Source organism: Bos grunniens, chromosome 15, assembly GCF_055505025.1.
Source record: "Bos grunniens cultivar Pamir isolate PY7600 chromosome 15, Bosgru_T2T1.0, whole genome shotgun sequence".
NCBI lineage: Eukaryota > Metazoa > Chordata > Mammalia > Artiodactyla > Bovidae > Bos > Bos grunniens.
The window spans coordinates 84,166,314-84,192,493 of NC_141179.1; the positions used below are offsets into that span (position 1 = coordinate 84,166,314).

General features: G+C 46.4%; 1 protein-coding gene across 1 annotated transcript in view; it reads left to right on the top strand.

The window, feature by feature from the left end:
• The first annotated feature begins 2,015 nt into the window (after nt 1-2,015).
• Nucleotides 2,016-26,180, top strand: part of MS4A14 (membrane spanning 4-domains A14) — a 28,820-nt gene continuing 4,655 nt past the window's right edge. Inside the window, exons 1-5 of the mRNA XM_086341903.1 lie at nt 2,016-2,153; nt 6,407-6,535; nt 9,165-9,215; nt 12,454-12,603; nt 17,035-17,133. Of these exons, the coding sequence (XP_086198029.1) occupies nt 2,016-2,153; nt 6,407-6,535; nt 9,165-9,215; nt 12,454-12,603; nt 17,035-17,133 (567 nt within the window). The remainder of the gene's footprint in view (nt 2,154-6,406; nt 6,536-9,164; nt 9,216-12,453; nt 12,604-17,034; nt 17,134-26,180) is intronic.

The following is a 26,180-nucleotide window of genomic DNA, read 5'->3' on the forward strand; positions in this document are numbered from 1 at the left end:
GAGTAGGCAAGGAGCTGAAGGCATCCTCTAATCTCCAGCCCTGGGAGATGCTACAATGCACAGAACAACTTTCTATGGTGGCAAAGAGTCTTCAGGCCCCATATGCCAGCCATGTCAAGGTTAAGAAACCCTGCTATAACTAGGAAATACTCAAGGTAATATTTGAACATTATGGGAGGTTTTGTGAAACTATTTGCTTTATGGTTTAATTGTTAAAATCATAACAAATGTAAGAATAGCAAGGAGTAACATGGAAAACGGGGCTTCCCTGGTGGCTCAGTGGTAAAGAATCCACCTGCCAAAGCAGGAGACAAGAGTTCAATCCCTGATCCAGGAAGATCCCACAGGCCACATGGAACAACTAAGCCCATGCTCCACAACCGCTGAGCCCGAGCTCCAGGGCCCGGGAGCCGCAACCATTGAGCCCGTGCTTCAGGGCCCGGGAGCTGCAACCACCAAGCCCGTGCTCCAGGGCCTGGGAGCCACAACCACTGAGCCCATGTGCTGCAACTACTGAAGCCTGTTCGCCCGAGAGCTGGTGCTCCACAAGAAGAGAAGCATCGCAGTGAGAAGCCCATTCACCGCAACTAGAGAGAACTCCCATTCACTGCAACAGAGAAAAGACCCAGCACAGCCAAAATAAAGTAAGTAAATGAATAAACGTTTTTTAAAAATTACAAAAAGGGGGCTTCCCTGGTGGCTCAGATGGTAAAGAATCTGCCTGCAATGTGGGAAACCTGGGTTCGATCCCTGGGTTGGGAAGATCCCCTGGTGGAGGGCATGGCAACCCACTCCAGTATCCTTTCGGGGAGAATCCACGTGGACAGAGGACCCTGGCGGGCTACAGTCCCTGGGGTCACAAAGAGTCAGACACGACTGAGCGACTAAGCACAGCACTAGACTCAGACACCCTTTCTCTCCTACCATCCATCTGCTCTTCACTACAGTGGTGATAACACCAGCACTTACAAAAGTGTGCTATGCAGATTATCTCATTTAATTCTCACTACAGCCCTATGTTGGGCTGCCCTGGTGGCTCAGATGGTAAAGAATCCACCTGCAATGCGGATTCGATCCTGGCTTCGATCCCCGGGTTGGGAAGATCCCCTGGAGAAGGGAATGGCTACCCATTCCAGTATTCTGGCCTGGAGAATTCCACGGACAGAGGCGCCTGGAAGGCTACAGTCCATGGGGTTGCAAAGAGTCAGACATAACTGAGTGACTTTCACACACGCACACACAAACACGGAAAGCAAAATTCCATACAGAGTTTTACATTGTTTGAGTTGCATTTGCATAGCTCTAACCAGGAAGACTCTCACTTGACTTCATCTTACCTGTCTTTTTGAAAGCTAGAGTTACACCCTATGGAAGTGGCAACTACATCTGGTCCAATACCTGCATGTACTGATTTTCACGCTGGAAAGAAAGATGGTTAATCAGTACCGAGACAATCAGTCAACCACGAGTGGGAAACGCCTTTTGAAAGAGGGTGGCAGCCCGGCTGACGCAGAGTTTGGAGGTAGGCGGGCAGGGTCTGACTCCTTCCCCGCCGCTCGGTACGTGGCCTCGAACAGTTTAACCTTCTGTACCTCATTTTCAGGATGGTAGAAATGTTAAAAGAATCAATGTGAATACATGTTAAAACAGAACCCCTTCCGCAGTGCCAGGAACACCGTGGGTGTTTCCTCATTTAGTTCCTTTCTAGCCCATGAACACAGGCCCTGGGATTTGTTGGTACACCACCTGTTTATTTTGTGTTGACCATCTGTTTACAAATAAGTGGACAATAAAGCAAGTCTTCCAGATAACCGGATCCTTCACCAGGAAGACAGAAGAAGATGCTCTAGAATTCTAGGACTCTGTGACTCAATGACTGTGATTCTGTGGTTCTAGTGCTGGGTAATTGCTAAGGGCTCATTGCCAAGGACTCCATGTGAGACTGATGGCAGACCATGATTTTGGCTGCAATGGTTACTCACCCATTTTTTTTCATAGAGTTTTGCCATTGAATCATGGAATCATCATCTGAGGTCAAAAGATCAACCCACGTCATCAGTGTACAACCAAACGAAACTGTACTGACTGCACTTCCCTATGGCCCTCACAGTTCTCTGCTGGAATTCCTGAAGGGAGAGCCGAAAGTCCTGGGGGTAAGTCCTCGCCCACTCATGGGTCTTCTTGGAAAGGAGACCATGTTATTTCTCCAAGTATGTTTGCAGAGATGCTTTTCAGAAAAGACATTGATCCCCTCAGTTTCCCCTCATCTGTCATCTAAAATACATCCTTCTTTCTTATACTCTTTTAAAAAGAGATAGCCTGTCTATTTATTCATTTATCTGTTACTATTTGCTGCCTTGGGCCTTAGTTTCAGGAGGCGGGATCTTTTCGTGGCACATGGACTCTTAGTTGTGCCTCGTGGGTTCAGTAGTTGTGGCATGTGGGCTCAGTTGCTCCTCGGCATGTGGGACCTTAACTCCCTGACCAGGGGATGGACCTGCATCCCCTGCACTGCAAGGCAGATTCTTAACCACTGAACGGCCAGGGAAGTCCCTGCAGCCTTCTAAGTCATGAGCATGTACACATAATTGGATATTCAGTAGAAGAGCTAACATGTAGCCTACAAGACCACTTCCCTACATTTTACAAATTATTTCAATTCAGTTCAGTAGCCCAGTTGTGTCCGACTCTTTTCGACCCCATGGACTGCAGCACACCAGGCCTCCCTGTCCATCACCAACTCCTGGAGTCCACCCAAACCCATGTCCATTGAGTCAGTGATGCCATCCAACCATCTCATCCTCTGTTGTCCCCTTCTCCTCCCACCTTCAATCTTTCCCAGCGTCAGGGTCTTTTCAAATGAGTCAGCTCTTCGCATCAGGTGGCCAAAGTATTGGAGCTTCAGCTTCAGTACCAGTCCTTCCAATGAATATTCAGGACTGATTTCCTTTAGGATGGACTGGTTGGGTCTCCTTGCAGTCCAAGGGACTCTCAAGAGTCTTCTCCAACACCACAGTTCAGAAGCATCAATTCTTCGGCACTCAGCTTTCTTTATAGTCCAACTCTCACATCCATACATGACCACTGGAAAAACCATAGCCTTGACTAGATGGACCTTTGTTGACAAAGTATTTATTTATTTTTAATTGAAGGATAATTGCTTTGCAATATTGTGCCAGCCTCTGCCATACATCCTGCAATGCAGAAGACCTGAGTTTGATCCCTGGGTTGGAAAGGTCTGCCTGGAGAAGGGAGAGGCTCCCCACTCCAGTGTTCTGGCCTGGAGAATCCCACGGAGTGTACAGTCTATGGGGTGGAAAGAGCCAGACGCGACTGCGCGGCTTTCACTTTCACTGCCGGACGTCAACACGGATCAGCCTTTCTCGCACGTGTCCCCTCCCTCCTGAAACCCCCTCCCACTCCTCTAGGTTGTCACAAAACGTCCCTATGTTTTGATCAACAAGGGAATTAAAGTTCTGTTTAGAAACATGCAGGGTTTGCTCATTTCTCAGCAATGCTTCTGAGGGCTTACCATACACAAAAATAAACTCAAAATGGATTAAAGATCTAAACGTAAGACCAGAAACTATAAAACTCCTAGAGGAGAACATAGGCAAAACACTCTCCGACATACATCACAGCAGGATCCTCTATGACCCACCTCCCAGAATATTGGAAATAAAAGCAAAAATAAACAAATGGGACCTAATTAACCTTAAAAGCTTCTGCACATCAAAGGAAACTATTAGCAAGGTGAAAAGACAGCCTTCAGAATGGGAGAAAATAATAGCAAATGAAGCAACCGACAAACAACTAATCTCAAAAATATACAAGCAACTCCTACAGCTCAACTCCAGAAAAATAAACGACCCAATCAAAAAATGGGCCAAAGAACTAAATAGACATTTCTCCAAAAAAGACATACAGATGGCTAACAAACACATGAAAAGATGCTCAACATCACTCATTATCAGAGAAATGCAAATCAAAACCACTATGAGGTACCATTTCACACCAGTCAGAATGGCTGCGATCCAAAAGTCTACAAATAATAAATGCTGGAGAGGGTGTGGAGAAAAGGGAACCCTCTTACACTGTTGGTGGGAATGCAAACTAGTACAGCCACTATGGAGAACAGTGTGGAGATTCCTTAAAAAACTGGAAATAGAACTGCCTTATGATCCAGCAACCCCACTGCTGGGCATACACACTGAGGAAACCAGAAGGGAAAGAGACACGTGTACCCCAATGTTCATCGCAGCACTGTTTATAATAGCCAAGACATGGAAGCAACCTAGATGTCCATCAGCAGATGAATGGATAAGAAAGCTGTGGTACATATACACAATGGAGTATTACTCAGCCATTAAAAAGAATACATTTGAATCAGTTCTAATGAGGTGGATGAAACTGGAGCCTATTATACAGAGTGAAGTAAGCCAGAAGGAAAAACATAAATACAGTATACTAACGCACATATATGGAATTTAGAAAGATGGTAACAATAACCCGGTGTACGAGACAGCAAAAGAGACACTGATGTATAGAACAGTCTTATGGACTCTGTGGGAGAGGGAGAGGGTGGGAAGATTTGGGAGAATGGCAATGAAACATGTAAAATATCATGTAGGAAACGAGTTGCCAGTCCAGGTTCGATGCATGATGCTGGATGCTTGGGGCTGGTGCACTGGGACGGCCCAGAGGGATGGTATGGGGAGAGAGGAGGGAGGAGGGTTCGGGATGGGGAACACATGTATACCTGTGGCGGATTCATTTTGATATTTGGCAAAACTAATACAATTATGTAAAGTTTAAAAATAAAATAAAATTGGAAGAATAAAAAAAAAAAAAAGAAAAAAAAAAAAAAGAAATAGAAAGCTCAACTGTCACGAATAAGACCACTAACTCTGAGGAAATCCCTGGCCTGTTTCAGGAGGAGCTAGTGATCATCTTTGAATCCCAGCAGGGGGGACAGAGGAAACCGGGGCCACTTTTCTAAATATCTTATTTAAGGAGTGAGCTTGGGCTGTGGGAGCACCTCTCTCAGAGCTAAAAGCCTTTGGAGGTGAAGTTAAACATCGCCTTTGTGTTGTTACAGGCACTGGGAGCTCTTTGAAAACCACCCTCAAAGCTCATAGTGAGCTGCAGCGTTGATACACACACAATCTGTCATAAATAGACTAGAGCAAAGCTGTGTGCACAGCCCCCATCCTTAGTACAAGAATCAGAACACTACCGGGACAGTTGTGACCCAGGGCCATAGACGTGTGGCCTGGGGGAACCCAGACGCCTGAGCGGACGCAGAGACGCTCTGCGCTGAGGAAAGCCGCGGACCCCCAGGAACCACCACGCTCCCCTCTCCCTGTGACCCCTAATGGGCTGAGGGGCCCACGGGGTCACTCTTGGCTCTGGACAGGCCTTCGCATCAAGAGGTGAGGCATAACCTCCCCCCAACTTCTCTGCTCCAGCTCAGGGAACTTCACACACTTTCAGAGCACTGGACTGAGGCTACAATTCTCAAAAAAGAAAGAAAAGAAAGTGAAAGTGAAGTCGCTCAGTCGTGTCTGACTGCGACCCCATGGACTGTAGCCCACCAGGCTCCTCCGTCCATGGGATTATCCAGGCAAGAGTACTGGAGCGGTTGCCATAATTCTCAAAGGCTATATTTAATGTGGAAAATGTGTGTGTGTGTGTTGGGGTGAGGATGGTAACAGGAGGCTGGTTCTACAGAAGGGGAAAGAATGTCAAGGTGAGTAGTTTGGGATCGGCGTCCCGAGAAGCTTGCCGTCTAGGGCAGGGGTCCGTGGCAGCCCACGGTCTGTGAGAAACGGGCCGCAGAGCAGGCGGTGAGCCCCGGGCGGGCGGGGGCGAAGCTTCATCTGTGTTTCCAGCAGCCCTGGCTGCTCACGGCATCACCTGTCAGATCAGCAGCAGCTCTAGAGTCTCATCAGAGTGTGAAGGCGACTGTGAACCGCGCCTGTGGGGGATCGAGGTTCACGCCTCTTTCGAGAACCATCCCCAAACCATACTCCCCAGCGCCCACACCCCACCCCCCGGCTGTAGAAGAACTGTCTTCCGCGAAACTGGTCCCTGGTGCCAAAAGCCGAGGACCGCAAATTTAGAGGGAGAGTCAGACACATGCTCAAACCCGTGAGATGCAGACGGACTGATAACCCCAGAGACACTGTCAGCAGGGAAGGGTGAGCACGAAGGATTCGGACACGGACACAGGGGAGTGAGGGGAGGAAGGCCGCCGGGCCTCCTGAAAGCCTGAATGGTGGGTAAACAGGAGGGGAAGGCACGCAGGCGGAGGGGCGCGACATTCTAGTGGCGATGCCCACTCGCCTAGGAGGCTCCAGAGAGCCCGGGCACGCGTGGCCTCACCGGCCCATTCTTCTCTTCACAGGCTTCCCAGGTCCTGCTTGCCCTGATCATTGCCGGCATCGGAGCTATATTTGCATTGAATTACTTCAACTTCGCCCAAAGCTTCCCCCTGGTTTTCTTGACAGGATATCCATTCTGGGGAGCATTTATTGTGAGTACTGTTAGGAGCTTTGGAGGAATTACCAAAAGACTGGTTTGAATTGACTCCAGTCCTGAGACAATGAATCCCATGCAGGTGGTCCCCAAGGAGACCAGATAGCCAATCCCCTCCCCGGGAAAAGAAGTGATTCCATCTGGGTCATGGCAGTACCACCATCCTCATGGTGATAACCGCTCTTACGTGTACAGTGTTGAAAAGTTTTCCAGCCCTCGTATGTATAGTAAGTCATTTGCTCCTTACTACCAATCTGGGAGATTAGATGGGCATATATCCTACTTTTCCCTTTGCAAATAAAAAAAATGGAATTTGGGAGTAGGTAGCAATTTAAACCTGCCTGGCTAACACTCACAATCACAGCCTCTCAAAGCTTAAGGAGAATTTTAACACATTATTATGGCTCAACTGCTTCATTATGCCCAGAGACAGTTTATGAATGTCATTCATCCAGCTAATGAAAGAATCGTAAACATAATTCCTAGTACAGACCTATATCTGTCCAATCCCCACAGCCTTGGTTCCTAATCTTATGCCATCATATTTAAGGCTAGACTCTGTAGAGCTTCCGCTATTAAAACCTAGAGTCCCAAAAGGGCATGAGTGTTGTCTGTTAGAGTTGTCGTTACATTCTCAGACCTCAGAGTCATGCTTGCTGCATAGCAGGCGTGAATGAATCGCTCCGTGAACACATGGGTGAAGTAATGAAGAAATGAGACACTGTCTCTGTTAACGCCCTGCCTCTCTTGATGAGCACAAACACCCGGCACCTTTCCTGAGACACCAGCAGTGCTCCTAGCTTCCATTTCCCAAACGTCAATGGCGTGAGACAGCGTGACTTTCACAGCGCACACAGAAAGCAGGCAGACCAGCTCCTCGCTTCCCCACGTCACGAGAGGACGTTCCCAGCGTGATACTGTGTGATCGGCACGCGTGAACGACAATGAGGGTCTGGCACATTACTTTTTAAAACTCCACTCTTCACTGAAGAGGTATTTACTGAGCACCCATCCTACATCTGCAGGAGGGTCCTAGGTGCCAGGGCCCTGGTGGACAAGGCCCTCTTTGGGAGAAGTGACGAGCTGCGCTTAGAAATAGACAGGGTTAGGCATCTGGTGGCTAGGCTATAAGCGAAAGTGCAAGCAGCTCCACAGGCACGTCACCACATCCTGCTGCGCCCTCGGAGGAGTTCCAGGCGTCAGGTGAACATTTAATGGGGACTCACCTGTGCTGGGAGGCCAGGGAGGCGCTCTGCACGTGGGTGTTCACCGCACAAAGTAGAGGGAAAGCTCGCTCCCGGCAACAGTGAAGCATGAGCTGAGGGCTTGATGTGGGCGAGAGCAACAGAAAGAAGACCAATGAGTCTATTGCAGTGGCATAAAAGGAGGCCAAAAATGTAGGCTGGAACCAGGTCATGCCGATCCTTATGGTCGTAAAAAGAATGTGGTGCTTTAATACGAGAGCAAGGTTAGTAAGATCGGAAGCCTTGTTATCTCTAAAATGTTATGTCCCCTGAGAGGGTAATGAGCCCAAGCATGATAAGAGCAGATCTGGGAGAACCAGCTGCGGGGAGGCTGCAGGATTCCAGAAATGGAGAGGTGGTACCTTGAACTCTCTGGGCGGCAGCAAAGATAAAGGCGGACGGCTTCGGGAATGACCTGGAAGTAGAGCTAGCCTGATCGGTGACCCAAGCTGGGAGGTGAAGCTGAAGGAGGCATCAGAGGTAACATTCTGATCCCTACATGTCTTCTCAAGGTCCTTGACTCCAAGGCCCAATATCCCTAAAGTGGAAAACCAATTCCCATGGCAGAGGTTCTTATTATTGGAACATAAAAAAAAAATATGGACCCCACCCTGGGGGACACTGGTCTCATTTTTTCTGTGTGGTTCTAAGCTCTCTGCGCTTCCCGGGAGCTCAGTGGTAAAGGATCCACCTGCAGTGCAGAAGTTGCTGTTGTTCAGTCGCCCAGTCGTGTCCGACTCTTTGCGACCCCATGGACTGAAGCATGCCAGGCCTCCCTGTCCCTCATGATCTCCTTCATATCCATTGCATCAGTGATGCCATCCAGCCATCTCATCCTCTGATGCCTTCTTCTCCAGGAGACGTGGGTTCAATCCCTGGGTTGGGAAGATCCCCTGGAGAAGGAAATGGCAACCCACCCAATATTCTGGCCTGGAGAATCCCATGAAGAGAGGAGCCTGGCGGGCTACCGTCCATGGAGTCACAAAAAGCGACTAAACAACAGCCAGGCTCTTTGTGTCTCATATAAATAAGTGGGTAAGATAAGACTAGATTCCAGGCCCCGCACTTACTCAGAGCAGACAGAGCTCACCTTCACTATTCCAGGCCCAGAGCCCAGGACTGTCTTTCTTTTGGAGCCCAGCAGGGTGGTACCTTTTGGACCTTACGCGGGCAAAGAGCCCTTGTTGAGTGACAAGCATGGCCAGCACAGGATTTTTTTCTTACGTCAGGGCCCACCGTCCTTCCCTGATGGAAGAGGCCAGTTACGGAAGGGTCTGGGAGGGTCACAGACATGTCGGTTACGATATAGTCTCCGAAGGAGGTTATACTGTAGGGCAGTCAAGCGCTCCATCGCTGGTAACTTTTCTCTTTCCTTCCCCACAGTTCACTGTCACAGGGTACCTCACAGGAACCCACAGCAATGACAAGTGTGTGGTAAGTCGCCTTGTGACTTCTGGGCAGTTTGAAACTGTACTTCTTTTAGAGCATCTTTGGGCAGAAAGCCTTAGGTAATAAAGGACCCTCCAGGGAAGTCTTTGCGCATCAAGTGTGCAGTTGAGGCCCCTGCTATTTGGCAGCAGCATGAGCCCTGCAGCCTTCCCCTGGGTGCCACTGCCTTGGTCAAATCAACCAAAGGAGCTGCTTATTAAAGACCATTTTACACTCCTCTAACTCAACAGTGCTTAACTGGGAGTAATTTTGTGCCTCCTCCAGCTCCACCCCCAGGAATATTAGACAAAGCCTGAAGGCACTTTTTTTTTTCCTGGCTGCCAAGCTCAGAGTGCAGGATTTTAGTTCCTGACCAGGCATGGAACCCACGGCCCCTGCAGTGGAAGCCACAGGCTTAACCACTGGACCGCCAGGGAAGCCCCACGCTGAGGACATTTTGATCATCACAGCCAGGGGTGGGAGGGTGAGGAGGGCTGTTGTCATCTAGTGGGTAGAGGCTGGGGATGTTTCTAAACATTTTAAAATACAAAGGATAGTAAAAGAAAAAAAAAAAACTGTATCTGGCTCCAAATACTTATTGTGTCAAGGTGTATAAACCCTACTGTAAGCAAAATCAATCCCAGGGTCCCAGTTGTTACACCCTCACCCCAACAATGGGCTCCCCAGGTGGCGCAGTGGTAAAGAATCGCTTGCCAGTGCAGGGAATGTGGGTTAGAGCCCTGGGTCAGGAAGATCCCCTGGAGGAGGAAATGGCAACCCACTCCAGTGTTCTTGCCTGGAGAATCCCATGGACAGAGGAACCTCGCGGGCAGTGCATAGGGTCACAAGAGTCAGACATAACTGAGTGACTGCACACACACACACACACACACACACACACACACCCCAGCAACGACAGACTCTTCTCGTTGGGGTCTGCCCAAAGTCTGCAGGAAAGAGTCTGGCATTGATGCTGATTGTTCTAGGGCTGAATCCAGGCCACCACTCATCGCTGTGTCAAATCTGAAGGATTATTTTGAGGATTTAATAAGATACCACATATAAGACAAAATGATACTTAAATGTTTACATGCCTAACCAGTCTGATTTTTTTAAGGCCCTGGAGAAGTAGACCTTCTCTCAAAGCCATTTTACCTCTTTCTTTATGGTCCTCTGCCAATATCCCCTAGAGACAGCTACAAACCTCAGGGGCTTCTAGCGGGGACGAAGGCCTCCATCTCTCTCTACCTGTGGAGATAGATACGGACAATGCAGACGAAGCCTCAACTTTCATTCTTCTCTTGCACTGACTTCCTTTTGGACCTGAGGGATAGACCGAGGATAAGGCAGACCTGCCCACGACTCACTGAGCTGGAGGCAGACCGTTACGTCACGGGGACAGCAGTGCTAACCTGGGCGGTGTAAGACCTGGCTCCATCAGAGCTCTTCCTCCGAATTCACAATCACCTGACCCCAGAATCCTACTGACCTGTGACGTGGGGATAAAAGGGGGTTTGCCGACATCGTAAAACTGTCATGAGGATGAGAGGAGACTAAGCTGTGCACGCTCTTTGTAAACTGTAAAGCAGAATACACCTGAGGGGGTGTTGAGCTAGAGATGTTAGTCCATGAAATGTCCTCTGGGAGCCAGAACAGAGCCTTGAAGGGACAAAAGACTTGGGACTGAGCGAGACGGTATATCCGTGTGACCCTGGGTATTTTCTGCCAAAATCCCCGTGGGCAGAGAAAGATCTGCGTTTGGGGCAAACATTAAAATCATAGGTGTACTTCCAAGTTACACCACAGAGAGTCACACGTCCTGCCGGATAGGACAGGGTGTGTAAATGCATAAATGTATCACTGCACTTCCAACAGATGTAGCAAAGTCGAGTATAGTAACCATCCGCGGAACTGAGATAGGAGACTTTTCTGTTTCTCTTTTAAAAGAGCACTATCCATGCTGGGATTAGGTAATGAATGACACCTCTCTTCCTTCAAAGGAACTCAAGAGTTATATAACAAAACGAAACAAAATTAAAAAAAAATAGGAAGTAAAGGGAATAGGAAATTGGTGGGGCTATCTGAACTGTTAATAGCTTGGAGGTTCGAAAAGTGAGAGCCAAAGGAAGGAAACCATTAAATCTCAGTCCAAATTCATTGCCATCTGTAAGATGTTACTGATTTGGTTGCTTACGGTTTGAATCCTCTAGGGGGTGAGGTAAGCCACATGAAGGTAAGACCTCATCTTTCGTGTTTACCTTCGTGAATCACGGGCTTAATGTGGCACCTGACACACAGCTGACCTACATGAAATATCTATTAAAATAAGCAGATATGCCCTAAAGTTAGGTGACTCCATTCTCACTTGTAAAAGCAGAAATGGAAACTCCAAGAGATCTGTTGGTGTGTATAGGGTCCTAGTTCGCTGCTGCTGCTGCTGCTAAGTCGTTTCAGTCGTGTCCGACTCTGTGCAACCCCATAGACGGCAGCCCACCAGCTCCCCCGTCCCTGGGATTCTCCAGGCAAGAACACTGGAGTGGGTTGCTGTTTCCTCCTCCAATGCAGGAAAGTGAAAAGTGAAAGTGAAGTCGCTCAGTCGTGCCCGACTCTTAGCAACCCCATGGACTGCAGCCCACCAGGCTCCTCCATCCATGGGATTTTCCAGGCAAGAGTACTGGAGTGGGGTGCCATTGCCCTCAGACTGAAAAATCGGTTCTAATTACAAGGCCAAGATACTCTCTAGCACACAATTCTGCTTATAGATTATGAAAGATGACACATTAGGATAGAAAGGACGTTTTCTTTAGCATTAACCACAGAGCACCCCAGGGGCTTCCTAGATGGTGCAGTGGTGAAGAATCTGCCTGCCACTGTAAGAGACACAAGAGATGCAGGTTCGATCCCTGGGTCAGGGAGATGCCCTGGAATAGGAAATAGCAACTCATGCCGGTAACCTTGCCTGGAAAAATCCCATGGACAGAGGAGTCTGGTGGGCTACAGTCCATGGGGTTGCAAAGAGTCGGACCCAGCTGAATACGCACCCAACTACAGAGCATCCCTGCCTTCCCGGATTGCTTCCTTAGCTCCCTGGCTCATTCTAAAACGGCCTGGCCTATGACTTTGATGAATTCAGGATACTGATGGAGCAACTCCTCCCTGAGGGTTACGGGGAAAGATAAAAGCACAAGGAAATTCTTTCAAAGCGTTTATTTATTTTCTTGTTATTTTTTAAACTATTTTCCAGGGACAAGGTGTCACGGGCCTGAATGTTATCAGTTCTGTGGTCGCAGTGGCTGGAATCATTCTCACCATCATCAGCTACAGATACCAACACAAGTACTGCCAAGGGCCTTCCCTTGAAGGAATATGCGTGATAGGTAGAGTCCTTTACAATGTAAGTGGTTTCATTCTGGGCAGTGAGTCTGTATCATCTTGTGTGAACAATGTTCATGGTGCATCGACTCATTCATTTAGACGCCTGTGATCGAGGTTGCCTCAGCATTTGAGCTCACTGTTGAGAAGAGCCAGTGTGACTCAAGAGCCATAGAGTCTGGACTTGACTTCTGGTTTTGTCACTTATAAGCTTGTGACCTTAGCCTAGTATTTCATCTTCTCCAAGCCTCCATTTTCCTCATTTGAAAAATGAAGACGATAAGATAGCCCACTGGTGTATTATGACGATCACATACACCAGAGCATGACTCGGCACAGTGTAAGGGCCAATAGGATTTAGCTCTTCCTATTAGTGTTGACAGGGATTGGATTCGATTTTACCTTATTGGTCTTATCAAGGAATAGAATGATCTAAAAAGTTTGCTCAGTTCAGTTCAGCCGTTCAGTCGTGTCCGACTCTTTTTGAACCCATGAATTGCAGCATGCCAGGCCTCCCTGTCCATCACCAACTCCTGGAATTCACCCAAACTCATTTCCATTGAGACCGTGATGCCATCCAGCCATCTCATCCTCTGTTGCCCCCTTCTCCTCCTGCCCCCAATCCCTCCCAGCATCAGAGTCTTTTCTAATGAGTCAACTCTTCGCATGAGGTGGCCAAAGTACTGGAGTTTCAGCTTCAGCATCATTCCCTCCAAAGAAATCCCAGGGCTGATCTCCTTCAGAATGGACTGGTTGGATCTCCTTGCAGTCCAAGGGAGTCTCAAGAGTTTTCTCCAACACCACAGTTCAAAAGCATCAATTCTTTGGTGCTCAGCCTTCTTCACAGTCCAACTCTCACATCCATACCTGACCACAGGAAAAACCATAGCCTTGACTAGATGGACCTTTGTTGGCAAAGTAATGTCTCTGCTTTTGAATATGCTATCTAGATTGGTCATAACTTTCCTTCCAAGGAATAAGTGTCTTTTAATTTTATGGCTGCAATCACCATCTGCAGTGATTTTGGAGCCCAGAAAAATAAAGTCTGACACTGTTTCCGCTGTTTCCCCATCTATTTTCCATGAAGTGATGGGACCGGATGCCATGATCTTCGTTTTCTGAACGTTGAGCTTTAAGCCAACTTTTCCGCTCTCCTCTTTCACTTTCATCAAGAGGTTTTTTAGTTCCTCTTCACTTTCTGCTATAAGGGTGGTATCATCTGCATATCTGAGGTTATTGATATTTCTCCCGGCAATCTTGATTCCAGCTTGTGCTTCTTCCAGCCCAGCATTTCTCATGATGTACTCTGCATATAAGTCAAATAAGCAGGGTGACAATATACAGCCTTGACGTATTCTTGTCCTATTTGGAACCAGTCTGTTGTTCATGTCCAGTTCTGTTACCTCCTGACCTGCATATAAGTTTCTCAAGAGGCAGGTGGTCTGGTATTCCCATCTCTTTCAGAATTTTCCACAGTTTATTGTGATCCACACAGTCAAAGGCTTTGGCATAGTCAATAAAGCAGAAATAGATGTTTTTCTGGAACTCTCTTGCTTTTTCCATGATCCAGCGGATGTTGGCAATTTGATCTCTGGTTCCTCTGCCTTTTCTAAAACCAGCTTGAACATGTGGAAGTTCACGGTTCACATATTGCTGAAGCCTGGCTTGGAGAATTTTGAGCATGACTTTACTAGCGTGTGAGATGAGTGCAATTGTGCAGTAGTTTGAGCATTCTTTGGCATTGCGTTTCTTTGGGATTGGAATGAAAACTGACCTTTTCCAGTCCTGTGGCCACTGCTGAGTTTTCCAAATTTGCTGGCATATTGAGTGCAGCACTTTCAGAGCATCATCTTTCAGGATTTAAAATAGCTCAACTGGAATCCCATCACCTCCACTAGCTTTGTTCATAGTGATGGCCCATTTGACTTCACATTCCAGGATGTCTGGCTCTAGGTGAGTGATCACACCATCATGATTATCTTGGTCATGAAGATCTTTTTTGTACAGTTCTTCTGTGTATTCTTGCCACCTCTTCTTAATATCTTCTGCTTCTGTTAGGTCCATACCATTTCTGTCCTTTATCGAGCCCATCTTTGCATGAAAAAGTTTGCTCAGTTAATGCTAAATATAGTTGGAGAAAGTGTCTAAGGCACTTAATAAAGTGTTTTTTTAAATAATTTTAGAGCACAAATCATTATATATAGAGTTTTACACATTACAAGAGATGAACCGTATCTTTACCAGAAAATATAGGGATTATTTTAAGTATTAATCTAATAAGTATTTAATGACATTATTTTTATGCATGTCAGCAATTGCTAAGCAAATTTCGGCTTTCATTCAATCCCAATCAGTCAAATATTGAAGGCTTTTGTCCTTAAATGCTAATGAGGTTTGACTTGGGTGGAGAGAAGTGAAGTGGGAACATGGGAAATTGTCTCCTCTGATAAAGAAGGAAAACAGCCATCAGTGACTGAATGTGAGGTCTTGTGTAATCCTCATGTTTACCCGTTAAAGTGAGCCTGGTACACTCTCATGCGTTCCGAAATAAATTACAGAATTAGACTCATAAAAGGTTACTAAGGAAAGTCAGAAAACAGTGTAAGAGACAAAATCCTAACTGGACCAAGAACGTGACGCTCCCCTATTAGCCTTATCCCTTTTCCCAGGAGGCCACCACCGTGCATTACATTAGCAAATACCAGGAAGAAATTGTCTTCTGAGGTTAGGTGCGCAGATGAACGGACTCTGCTCCTGCCCGGCACAGATGTGCGTTGGAGGATTAGTAGCTCCTGCATTCAGCGGACTCTGCTCCTGCCTGGCACGGATGTGCACTGGAGGATTAGTAGCTCCTGCATTCAGCGGACTCTGCTCCTGCCCGGCACAGGTGTGCACTGGAGGATTAGTAGCTCCTGCATTCAGCGGACTCCGCTCCTGCCCGGCACAGATGTGCACTGGAGGATTAGTAGCTCCTGCTTTCAGAATCCAGGAGACTCTGTTCCCAGACCTCCTACGTATATCACTCCACAATTCCTTGCTGAGCACAACCCAAAGGTCAAAAACAAACTAAAAAGACCCAGGAACAGTGGGCTTTACACATCTCTTGGACTGACTTCTGCCCTGAACACCAATCCATCGTCTACACTGCAGCTAGTCGTCACTTAAAAACACACACCTGATCAGAATCACGCAGTGCCTTCCTGTCAAACACAGAATTTAGACCCAATTTTATTAGGTTTATAAGACTCTAACACATCTATCTGGCCTAACCTTCTAGCATTATTCCAGGCCTTTATCCTCACTGCATGCCGCCCTCTCCACCTTCTAGAATTCTTTAAGTTTTCTAGACCACGTTTTCTTTCTTCAAATGTTCCCCAGCCCAGCACCTATCTTTTCCCACCCACCCGCTGAACTCCTCCTCATTCTCTTTAAGGGGGTCCTTCCTGATCACACCTCCGCCCACCCAGGGTAGGTCTCCCGTTATATTAATAGTAGCCCCCAGTGTTTTTTCATAGCACTTATGATAATTTAGTGAAGTAAATAATTGCCTAATTATCCGTCACTGTCTGCCTCCCTTACAACGATGGAAGTTCCACAAAGACCAAGGTCAGCCCATCCTGCTCACCAGCTGAAGCTGGCAAATTCACAGTGAAAGTTAAAGTCAGTTGTGTCCAGCTCTTTGTGGCCCCATGGACTATACAGTCCATGGAATTCTCCAGGCCAGAACCCTGGAGTGGGTAGCCTTTCCACTGCATACATTGTGGTTTTCTTAAAAAAAAAAAAAAAAAGCAAAAGGAGAATATTCAAACTTTTGGCTGTGTTGCAGGGAAATCAAAATTTAGACAGACTCTTGTCCAAGGTTAAGTGTAACATTGGACCCAACTGCAGTCAGCTCTTCTTGTTCCCAAAGGCTAAACTTTTTGGACATCATGCTATTCCCTGCCACTTCTCCGTGCTTTAAGGCAACTAAACGCCACCTTACAGCAGAGTGTGCAAAATGGCAATTATAGGCTACGCCAGACCCAAAGGCTGTTCCATTTGGTTCACAGAAGTGAACAAATACCTGGAAAGTCTCACATTAACAGTGTGTAGATTCAGCTGCCTTAGGAAAGGAGAGAACACGAGGCATCAAGGTTCCCATGTTCCCACATGGAACTGTTGCCCGGGACTGAGTGATGGACACTGAGGGATATATCCCTTCTGGCCTTTCTCCGCCCTGTTTCACCTGTCTGAGACAGCTGTCAGGGGCCTCTACAGGCACTGGAGTTCACTGTCCCGGCCCATCAGAAAGACGTACATGGGATGAAAACAGTTCAGTCACTGCGGTTCTAGAGGCATCTGAAACGCGGGCTTTCCCGTGCTTGGTCACACCGTGTGCTGGTCCTTGGTTTATATCTTTGAAATGGTACAGCTTTCATTCCAAATGCCGTAGACTTATCTTCATTATTTACAGGGAATTTTGTCGGTCTTACTGATCATCAGCATAGCAGAGCTCAGCATCGCTGTGACCATCGCCTCCTTCAGAAGCAACTGCTGGGCAAATTCAAACGAGGTGCGTTCAATGACGTTTGTGAGTATGGATTCCTACTGGGACACGTCAAGGGGACCTCTAGCCTATTAAGTCAGCAGAGCTGTATTCTCAGGGGCTGAATTACAATTTCTAAGTTTAGGAAGATCAAGGAGGGACAAACTTAAAACTGATGGTTCACTCGACGCTCGGAGACAAACCATGTTGCTTTTTATTCCTCTGCTGTACACAGTCATCTCTGTTCAGACATAACTCCTTATCTCCCTGTCAAAATATATGGAAAACAAGACTAAATGGGGATTCATATTATTGTAACATGAGGTGCTTATACCTGGGCCATAAAGCTCTGAAACAACCCCCTCAACAGAGAGGAAGAAAACTATTCAAGTGATACCAATGTAATGTGTCCTCACTCAGTTGTGTCCAACTCTTCGTGACCCCATGAACTGTAGCCTACCAGGCTCCTCCGTCCATGGAATTTTCCAGGCAAGAGTACTGGAGTGGGGTGCCATTTCCTTCTCCAGGGGATCTTCCTGACCCAGGGATCGAACCTGGGTCTCCTGCATTGCAAGCAGATGCTTTACCCTCTAAGCCACCAGGGAGGCCCTCGTGATACCAATAGTATTTATAATAATCACTATAGCTCCACATTTATCGAATGTTCACTATGTTATTGTTATAATCACCTAACACAACTTAATCTTAATTAAGTTATTAAAGCATCTTTATTTTACATATGAAAGAAATTAATAATCTAATTGAGGATTCCTCATATGTGATGAGGCACTTTTGCTGTTTAAAAGATTCTCTGTCTTTGGCTTCAACAGTTTAATTAAAATGTGCTTTGGTGTGCATCCCTTTGGATTTATCCTGTTTGAAGTTCATTGAGCTTCTTAGATTTGTAGATGAATATTCTTCACCAGATTTGGTAAATTTTCAGTCATTATTTCTCTAAATATTATTTTTTCCTCTTTTTCTTTTTCTTCTGAGATCTCAGCAATGCGTGTGTTGGTCTGCTCGTTCATAGCTCACAGGTCCCGTAGGCTGTGTTCACTTCTCTTAACTATTTCTTCTTTCTGTTCCTCAGACCCAATGATTTCAATTGTTCTATCTTCAAGTTCATTTATTATTTCTTCTGCCTGCTCAGATCAACTTCTGAACCCCTCTGGTGTGCATTTTTATTAAATTTCTCAGCTCTAGAAATTATTTTGGTTCTGTTTTATAATTTATATCTTATTTATATCTTCATTTTGTTCATATATCATTTTGCTATGTTTGCACATGATTTTCTTCAGCTCTTCTAGGGTCTTTGAGTTGTTTTAAAGTCTTTGTCTAGTATATCTGAATTATGGGGTTCCTCAGGTACAATTTCTGCTCATTTATTTTGTTGGCTCAGTCAGTAAGGAGTCCATCCACCTGCACTGCAGGATACCGGGGTTTGATCCCTGGGTTGGGAAGATTCCCTGCAGAAGGAACTGGCAACCCACTCCAGTATTCTTGCCTGGAGAATTCCACAGGCAGAGGAGCATGGCGGGCTACAGTCCACAGGGTTGCAAGAGTCGGACATGACTTAGTGAATAAACAACCACCACCCCTGAACAAACCGCATTTTTCTGTTTCTTTGTAGACCTTGAGATTTATTTTGTTGGAAACCAGACATCTGAATCTTATAATGTATGAACTCTCGAAATCAGACTCTCCCTTTTCCTTTGGGTTTTCTCAGGGAGAGGGCTTGTTTGTTTTTATTGCCATAGAGCATCTCTGCGGAGAAGGCAATGGCACCCTACTCCAGTACTGTTGCCTGGAAAATTCCATGGATGGAGGAGCCTGGTAGGCTGCAGTCCATGGGGTCGCTAAGAGTAGGACATGACTGAGCAACTTCCCTTTTTTCACTTTCATGCATTGGAGAAGGCAATGGCAACCCAGTCCAGTATTCTTGCCTGGAGAATCCCAGGGACAGAGGAGCCTGTTGGGCTGCCGTCTATGGGGTTGCACAGAGTTGCACGACTGATGTGACTTAGCAGCAGCAGCCGAGCATCTCAGTGCCAGAGAACAGCCTGAGATGAAAGCTTAAGAGCTTCTCAGGACTTTTCTCAGCATGCATCTTTTCCAGGTCTGTATGGTGGGCTTCTACATTTTCACATATACATAATTGTTTCTGAACATCAAATCAAAACAAAAATAGTTGAAGATAGGGGTAGCTTCCCTCAAAGCTGCCTCAGCCAATATGGATTGAAACAATGGCATCCAGCCTCTGCACTTGCACCTCAGTGATGAGAAGCACTGACCTACAATTAAAACAGGAAACCTGATATTTGGGAGACAAGGTCCTTACTGCCCATCCCGACTCCAGCAGGTCACACTAGGGACATGGGTTGTCGTCTCCCAGCTTCCTGCCAGGGGCTGGGAGTGAGAGATGAGTGCTCACTGCTGTTCTGAAGGCTGAAACTGGCTGACATAACTTGCCAGTTTAGCAGCCAAGAGGTCCTTTGGAAGCTTCAAGTGTTCAAACAGACTCCAGAATTTCAAAATAGTTACTTCAGTTTCTGCCAGTATGAGTATTGCGCAGATGAATAGGCAGGTTCCAGGAGTTTCCTATTCTGCCTTCTTCCCTGTGACTTCTCAAGAGTGATTCTTAAAACCAAGCAGTGTACATCTCCTTTGTTCTTTTTCAAAACACTTTTTGGCTGTTCTAGGTGTTCAAGATTTCCAGATTTGATTTAGAAACTATCAGTTCCTACAAAAATCTTCCTTGGATTTTGATTGGAGCTCTATTGAACTTATAAATGATCTGGAGAAAATTGCTTACTCATAATATTTAGCCTTCTTACAAATGTCTGTGATATGTTTACATTTTCTTATATTTCCTTTCATTTCTCTGAGCAATAGTTTGTAGTTTTCAGTGTATAAATCTTATGCATATTTTGTTAAATTCACCCCTGAGTATTTCATGTTTTTTCTTGCTATTGTACATGGCATTTAAAATTTTTACTTGCCAGATGTCCATTCCTAGAAACAGAAATGCAGTTATTTTTATATATTGGTATGCTATGACTTTATAAAACTTAGTAACTCTAGTAGCTTTATTACTGATTTCCTAGAATTTTCTAGATAGACATCTATTTTCCCAGTAAAGACACTTTTATTTACAAATTTTATTCCTTATTTTTCTTGATTTACTGAACTGTGTAGAGCCTCCTGGACATTTTTTCGTATTTTGAATGCTGAACATACACAACCATTCTTTGTTCCCAATCTTAGGGTAAAAAAATGTTACAGTTTACCCTTAAATATGATGTTACCCTATAGGGTTTTCATGGACTAAATTTACCCTAGTTTGCAGAGAATCTTTTATTATAAATGAGTATAAATGTAAAGTTTCAACTCATATGTAACACTTTTATTATCTGAGCCCAAATGCCTGATTCATCACTCTTTTCCTGATACGAGTACAGAAGGTTATAAAGCTCTGCAGGACACTCTAGGAGCAAACTGCTCACACTGAATAACTATCCAATTTAATTCTACGAACAGAGCTTTGTAATTGCTCTGCAATATGCAAGCTACAATAGAAGATTTAAAGCTATGATGCAATATGCACCCTGATCTCAAGAGGAAAAGGAAGTGGACTCTGAATGTTTCCTGTGCCCACCACGGTGCCCACCACAGTACCTAAAAGCATGATTTCTTATAGTCTTTGGTCGTACCCACTCTGAAGTAAGGCATAACTGAAGTAGCTCGTACGAGGAAGCATAGGTATAGGAAAGCACAGGACCTATAATTCTACTTCAGCGTATGAATCCAAGTTCACAAGTTAACAGCTCTTGACACTAGTTGGATCACTTAAAATCTCTCTCTGAGCCTAGCTCTTTAAGTCATAAAACAAGGATGACAACCTCATACAGATGTCATAACAACTAGCTGACATGACTTTGGAGCCTTGCTTAGCACCTGGTAATCTCAGTTATTATTAGGGACGCTGCTGCTGCTGCTAAGTCGCGTCAGTCTTGTCTGACTCTGCGACACTATAGACGGCAGCCCACCAGGCTCCCCCGTCCCGGGGATTCTCCAGGCAAGAACACTGGAGTGGGTTGCCATTTCCTTCTCCAATGCAGGAAAGTGAAAAGTGAAAGTGAAGTCGCTCAGTCGTGTCTGACTCTTCGTGACCCCAAGGACTGGAGCCTACCAGGCTCCTCTGTCCATGGGATTTTCCAGGCAAGAGTACTGGAGTGGGTCGCCATTGCCTTCTCCACATTAGGGATGAGTAAACTTATTAAAATCATCGCACTTAAATAAAGCTAGGTAAACTATAATTCATGGCTCCAAACTGCTCTTTTAACAAATGAATGAATCATAATTCAAACGAAATGGAAGTTTGGGAATAAGTAAAAATTCAGACATCTGCCTTAAAGTACCATTTGTCTTCACATAAATGCCCTCCAACAAGGATGACGTGTAGGTGTGGAAACAAATTGCAAGAGTGGGGAACGATAATGTGAGAATGTGGACAGCCACAGCTTTAGCCTGTCATCCAGCCACTGGGTGACCACAGCGAGGTCATTTAATCACCTAGAGGTCCAATTGCTTCATCAGATAGAAGCAGTAGTCTCTTCTGACTCTATAGATGACCTCAGACAAGGACACAGGCTGACAAAACCCAGAAGACTGGTCTGTAATGACAACTCCTCTCAAATAAAAATAAGTTGTAAGGAATGGGAAGCACTGGCTACATCTTACTTGTTTGTAATGAAACTGAAAGGGTTAGTCACTCAGTCGTGTCTGACTCTTTGCGATCATGTGCACTGTAGCCCACCAGGCTCCCCCATCCCTGGAATTCTCCAGGCAAGAACAGGAGTGGGTTACCATTCCCTTCTCCAGGGGATCTTCCCAACCCAGGTATCAAACCTAAGTCCCCTTCATTGCAGGCAGATTCTTTACCATCTGAGTCCTGGGGAAGCCTATAAGGAAAAGTCCAAATTTCCTAGCCTAGTGTCTTAATCCATTTAGGCTTCTATTAAAAACAACAACAACAGACTGGGTGACTTAAACAGCAGAGTTTTATTTCTTGGAGCTCTGCAGGCTGGTAAGTCCAGGATCAAGGTTCCAGGAGGTTGGGTCCAGTAAGAGCCCACGTCCTGGTTTATATCTCGCTGTGTCTTTATATGGCAGAAGGAGCCAGGGAGGCCTCTGAAGTCTCTTTTATAAGATTGTTAACCCCATTCATGATGGCATGGTTCTCATGACATAATTTATCACCCGAAGGCCACACCTCCAAATGTAATCACGTTGTAGATTAATTTTCAATATATGAAAATTAATTACTTTCCATCCTTCAGTTGAGTCGCTTGGCCGTGTCTGACTCTTTGTGACCCCGTGGACTGCAGCACTCCAGGCTTCCCTGTCCATCACCAACTCCCGGAGCTTGCTCAAGCTCATTGTCAGTGAGCATCATCCTCTGTCGTCCCCTCTCCTCCTGCCTTCAGTCTTCCCCAGCATCAGGGTCTTTTCAAATGAGTCAGCTCTTCGCATCAGGTGGCCAAAGTATTGGAGTTTCAGCTTCAACATCAGTCCTTCCAATGAACACCCAGGACTGATTTCCTTTAGGATGGACTGGTTGGATCTCCTTACAGTCCAAAGACTCTCAAGAGTCTTCTCCAGCACCACAGTTCAAAAGCATCAATTCTTTGGTGCTCAGGTTTCTTGATAGTCCAGCTATCCATACATGACTACTGGAAAAGCTGTAGCTTTGATTAGACGGACCTCTGTTGGCAAAGTACTACTGTGTCTGCTTTTTAATATGATGTCTAGGTTGGTCATAACTTTTCTTCCAAAGAGCAAGCGTCTTTTAATTTCATCGCTGCAGTTACCATCTGCAGTGATTTTGGAGCCCAAGAAAATAAAGTCTCACTGTTTCCACTGTTTCCCCATCTATTTGTCAGTAATTTCCATCCTTGCTCCCTCCCCAATTCATGTCCTTTTCATATGAAAAATACATCCTTTCTATCCTAGTAGCCCCCAAAAGTTCCTTATTGTTACAGCATCAACTTCAAAGTCTAAGTCCAAAGTCTCAGCTAAAACATCATCTTAATTAAATATGGGTGAGAGTTAAGATATGGCTTAACCGGAGGCAAATTCCCTCCAGCTGCAAACCTGTGAAACCAAACGTGTTATGAAACCAAACTTCCAAACTACAGCAAAGGAATGGGCATGGGATACACATTCCCACTCCCTAAGGGAGAAACGGGAAAGAAGGACAACTAGGTCTCAAGTAAACCTCAGACCTGACAGCACAAACCATTTAAGGCTTAAGGTGAAAGAATGGTCCTCTTGGGCCTGATGCTCCGTCTTCCAAGCACACTGGGAGGACCTCAGCCCCGCTGAGCAGGAAGGCCCCGCGGCCACTCCCCGCCGGGGCTCTGTGGCTGCCGGCCTGGGGTCCTGCGCCTGCGGCTCTGTGTTTTGAAACCGAGGGTGCGGTGGCCATGTCCCCGCGGGTCTGCTGGGCACAGTGCCTGCAGCAGCCCTCGGCCTCGACCCCACCTCACAGCACGGGGTGAGGGCACCTTGACTCTGCCTGAGCCTGGGAGTTGGTCCCATCCTTTGAAACCACTCTTCAGGGGCCCTTGCACGCAGGGTCTGCAGTGGGAGTGCAGCCCTGGGGATCTCGGACGCCTCTGGGGGTCATTCTTCCATTGTCTTGGAGAATCGCTCCTGGCTGCTGGTGAGATCGCGGATCCGCAATACTTTCCTTATCAAAGCAGTCACTTGGCCCACTCTCCTGTTTTTGGTGGCTGGCTGGGTCTTTGTTGCAGCTCATGGGCTTCTTCAGCTGCGGGGTGTGGGCTCTCTAGATGTGGCATGTGGGCTTCAGAGCACACAGGCCCAGCTGCTCTGTGGCACACGGGACCTTAGTTCCCTGACCGGGGATCAAACCTGTGTCCTCGGCATTGGAAGGTGGGCTCCTAACCACTGGACCACAGGGGAAGTCCCCACTTGATCTACTCTTAAATGTTCTCATTTTTTTTGTAATACAAATGGACTGAGAATTTTCCACACCATAGAGTCCCACTTCCTTTTGGCTTAATAATTCCATCCTTACATCATTTTTATCTTCTCACATTATAGCATAAGCTGTCTGTAGAAGTCAAGCCTCACCTTCAACACTTCACCTAGACATAGCTTCAGTTAAACTTCATTGCTTACAAGTTCTATCTTCCACAGAATACTAGAACATAAACACAGTTCAGCCATGTTCCTAGCCACTTTATACCAAGATCACCGCCTTCTGGTTTCCAATGACATTTTCCTCATTTCTGTCTGAGACCTCATCAGTGACTTTTATCATCCATATTTCCACCAGCACTTCATTCAAGATTACTAAGGTGTTCTCTAAGACAGAAGTTTTCTCCACAGCTCTCCTTTTTTCTTCCTGGGCTCTCACGGAAATTGTCCCTAACAGTTCATTCACAATAATATAAGCCTTTTCTAGCATGCCCCTCAAAGCTTGTCCCGCTTCTACTCATTACCCAGTTCCAAATCTGCTTCTGCATCTTTGGGTATTGGTTACAGCAGCAATCCCATTTCTTGGTAACAGATTTTGTCCTGACCTAGCTGGGATGCTGTGGTAAAGATGTGTGTGAACTCACGTGTGCTCCACACTCGTTCCATGTCTGACTCTGTGATTCTATGGACTGCAGCCCACCAGGCTCCTCTGTCCATGGAACTTTCCAGGCAAGAATTCTGGGCCAAGTTGCCATTTCCTCCTCCAGGGGATCTTCCCATCCCAGGGATCAAACCTGCGTCTTGTGTGGCTCCTGCTTTGGCAGGTGGATTCTTTACCACTGAGCACTTGTGAATCCCCGTACTAAATACTGGGTAGTTTAAAGGATAAAAATGTATTTCCATGGTTCTGGGAAGGCCAAGATCAGGGTGCTAGCAGGTTCCGGGTCTAGTGAGGACCCGCTTCTTGGTCCACGGACGGCAGGCTTCTCATGGAAGAAAGGACAAATCACAGGGCTCTTTCACCAGGCACAGATCTCACTGACGAGGGCTTCACAGTCATGGCCCAATCACCTGCCAGATTCTAACTCTCAACCCCACACATGGGCAATGAGGTTTCAACGTGCGGCTCTGAAAGGACACGTTCGGCTCCCGGGACCTACACACCATCTGACAGTATCTAACTGCTGGCCACCGGCCGTCACCCTCGCTACACCCCCGCCTTATGTTCACATTCGGTTCTCAGGACCTACACACCATCTGACAGTATCTAACTGCTGGCCACCGGCCGTCACCCTCGCTACACCCCCGCCTTATGTTCACATTCGGTTCTCAGGACCTACACACCATCTGACAGTATCTAACTGCGCGCCACCGGCCATCACACTCGCTACACCCCCGCCTTATGTTCTTGTATCCACTCTTCCCGCTCCCTGGACTTTGGTTCCTTTCTTCCTTCATCTTACTTTATACCCAAGGAATCTCTGTTCATCCATCAGGACACAGACCAATGTCTCTTCTTCAGTGAACCCTTTGCCAGCTCTCAGAATTAGCTCATCTTGTACATTCTCGTGAAGCACATAGTACCTAGTTCTGTAATAGCATTTGATAGACTGTGCTGTTATCCATTTATATCTTGACCTATCTATAATTCTGAGCACAATTATAGGGAAAAACCCACATTTGACTATGATCTTGAGCGTCCAGTTCATCTAATAGATCAGATCAGATCAGTCACGTCCGACTCTTTGCGACCCCATGAATCGCAGCACGCCAGGCCTCCATGTCCATCACCAACTCCCGGAGTTCACTCAGACTCACGTCCATCAAGTCAGTGATGCCATCCAGCCATCTCATCCTCTGTCGTCCCCTTCTCCTCCTGCCCCCAATCCCTCCCAGCATCAGAGTCTTTTCTAATGAGTCAACTCTTCGCATGAGGTGGCCAAAGTACTGGAGTTTCAGCTTTAGCATCATTCCTTCCAAAGAAATCCCAGGGCTGATCTCCTTCAGAATGGACTGGTTGGATCTCCTTACAGTCCAAGGGAGTCTCAAGAGTCTTCTCCAACACCACA